A 730-nucleotide genomic window follows, 5' to 3' on the forward strand; every position below is an offset into this window, starting at 1 on the left:
GTGTGTGTGTGTGTGTGTGTGTGTGAGTGTCTGCATGACTGGGTGCCAGTGGAGGTCGGAAGAGGGTGTCAGGTGATCTGGAGCTATAGATGGGTCTGAGCCACCACTCGGGTGCTGGGAACTTAATCTGGGCCCTTTGCAATAGCAACGTGTGCTCTTAGCTTCAGAACCATCCCTCCACTAAATTTTAAAACTTAAACTTTGGTGAAGCTACACCGAATGGGTTAGGCTCAGCCTGAGAACCCTGATTTAGTCCACCCAGGGCAGATTATTGCTGTCCTAAAGATTGTCCCTTTTAAAAAGTGATGGACTTACTGTTTTTGGCGGCCCCATCTCCAGTTCTAGATCCCTTTGTTACAATCTCATTCCTGGACATCTCTGGTGACTCCTGCTTTTCGTCTCTGCCCCCAACCCCCAGAGTGTCCCAAGGGTCCTGATATCCTGGTGGTCCTGCTGTCAGTGATGGGGGCCATTCTTCTCATTGGCCTTGCTACCCTGCTCATCTGGAAGCTACTCATCACCATCCATGACCGAAAGGAATTTGCTAAATTTGAGGAAGAACGAGCCAGAGCCAAGTGGGACACGGTGAGTGACTGTGCCAAGCTTCGCATTATCCCGAGTCTTTGGTTCAAGAACCCGAGGCTGAGGCAGGAGATGCTCAGTGGTCAGCCGGCCTCGACAGTTGTTCCCCAGTTATCCTTCTGTTCTGGAAACTGGGAAATGTTATGAC

The 730-nt window shown here is 50.7% G+C and overlaps 2 protein-coding genes across 4 annotated transcripts in view; one reads left to right on the forward strand and one right to left on the reverse strand.

Annotated features, from left to right (window-relative positions):
• The window catches only part of Itgb3 (integrin subunit beta 3), a 59,555-nt gene that overhangs the window by 54,009 nt on the left and 4,816 nt on the right, over positions 1-730 (forward strand). For both annotated transcript variants that reach the window (XM_031351010.1, XM_031351011.1), the window contains exon 14: positions 419-585. In XM_031351010.1, coding sequence (XP_031206870.1) covers positions 419-585 — 167 coding nt within the window. The remainder of the gene's footprint in view (positions 1-418; positions 586-730) is intronic.
• The window catches only part of LOC116076923, a 31,831-nt gene that overhangs the window by 5,483 nt on the left and 25,618 nt on the right, over positions 1-730 (reverse strand). The window lies entirely within an intron of this gene.

Source organism: Mastomys coucha, unplaced genomic scaffold, assembly GCF_008632895.1.
Source record: "Mastomys coucha isolate ucsf_1 unplaced genomic scaffold, UCSF_Mcou_1 pScaffold5, whole genome shotgun sequence".
In the NCBI taxonomy this organism is placed as follows: Eukaryota; Metazoa; Chordata; class Mammalia; order Rodentia; family Muridae; genus Mastomys; species Mastomys coucha.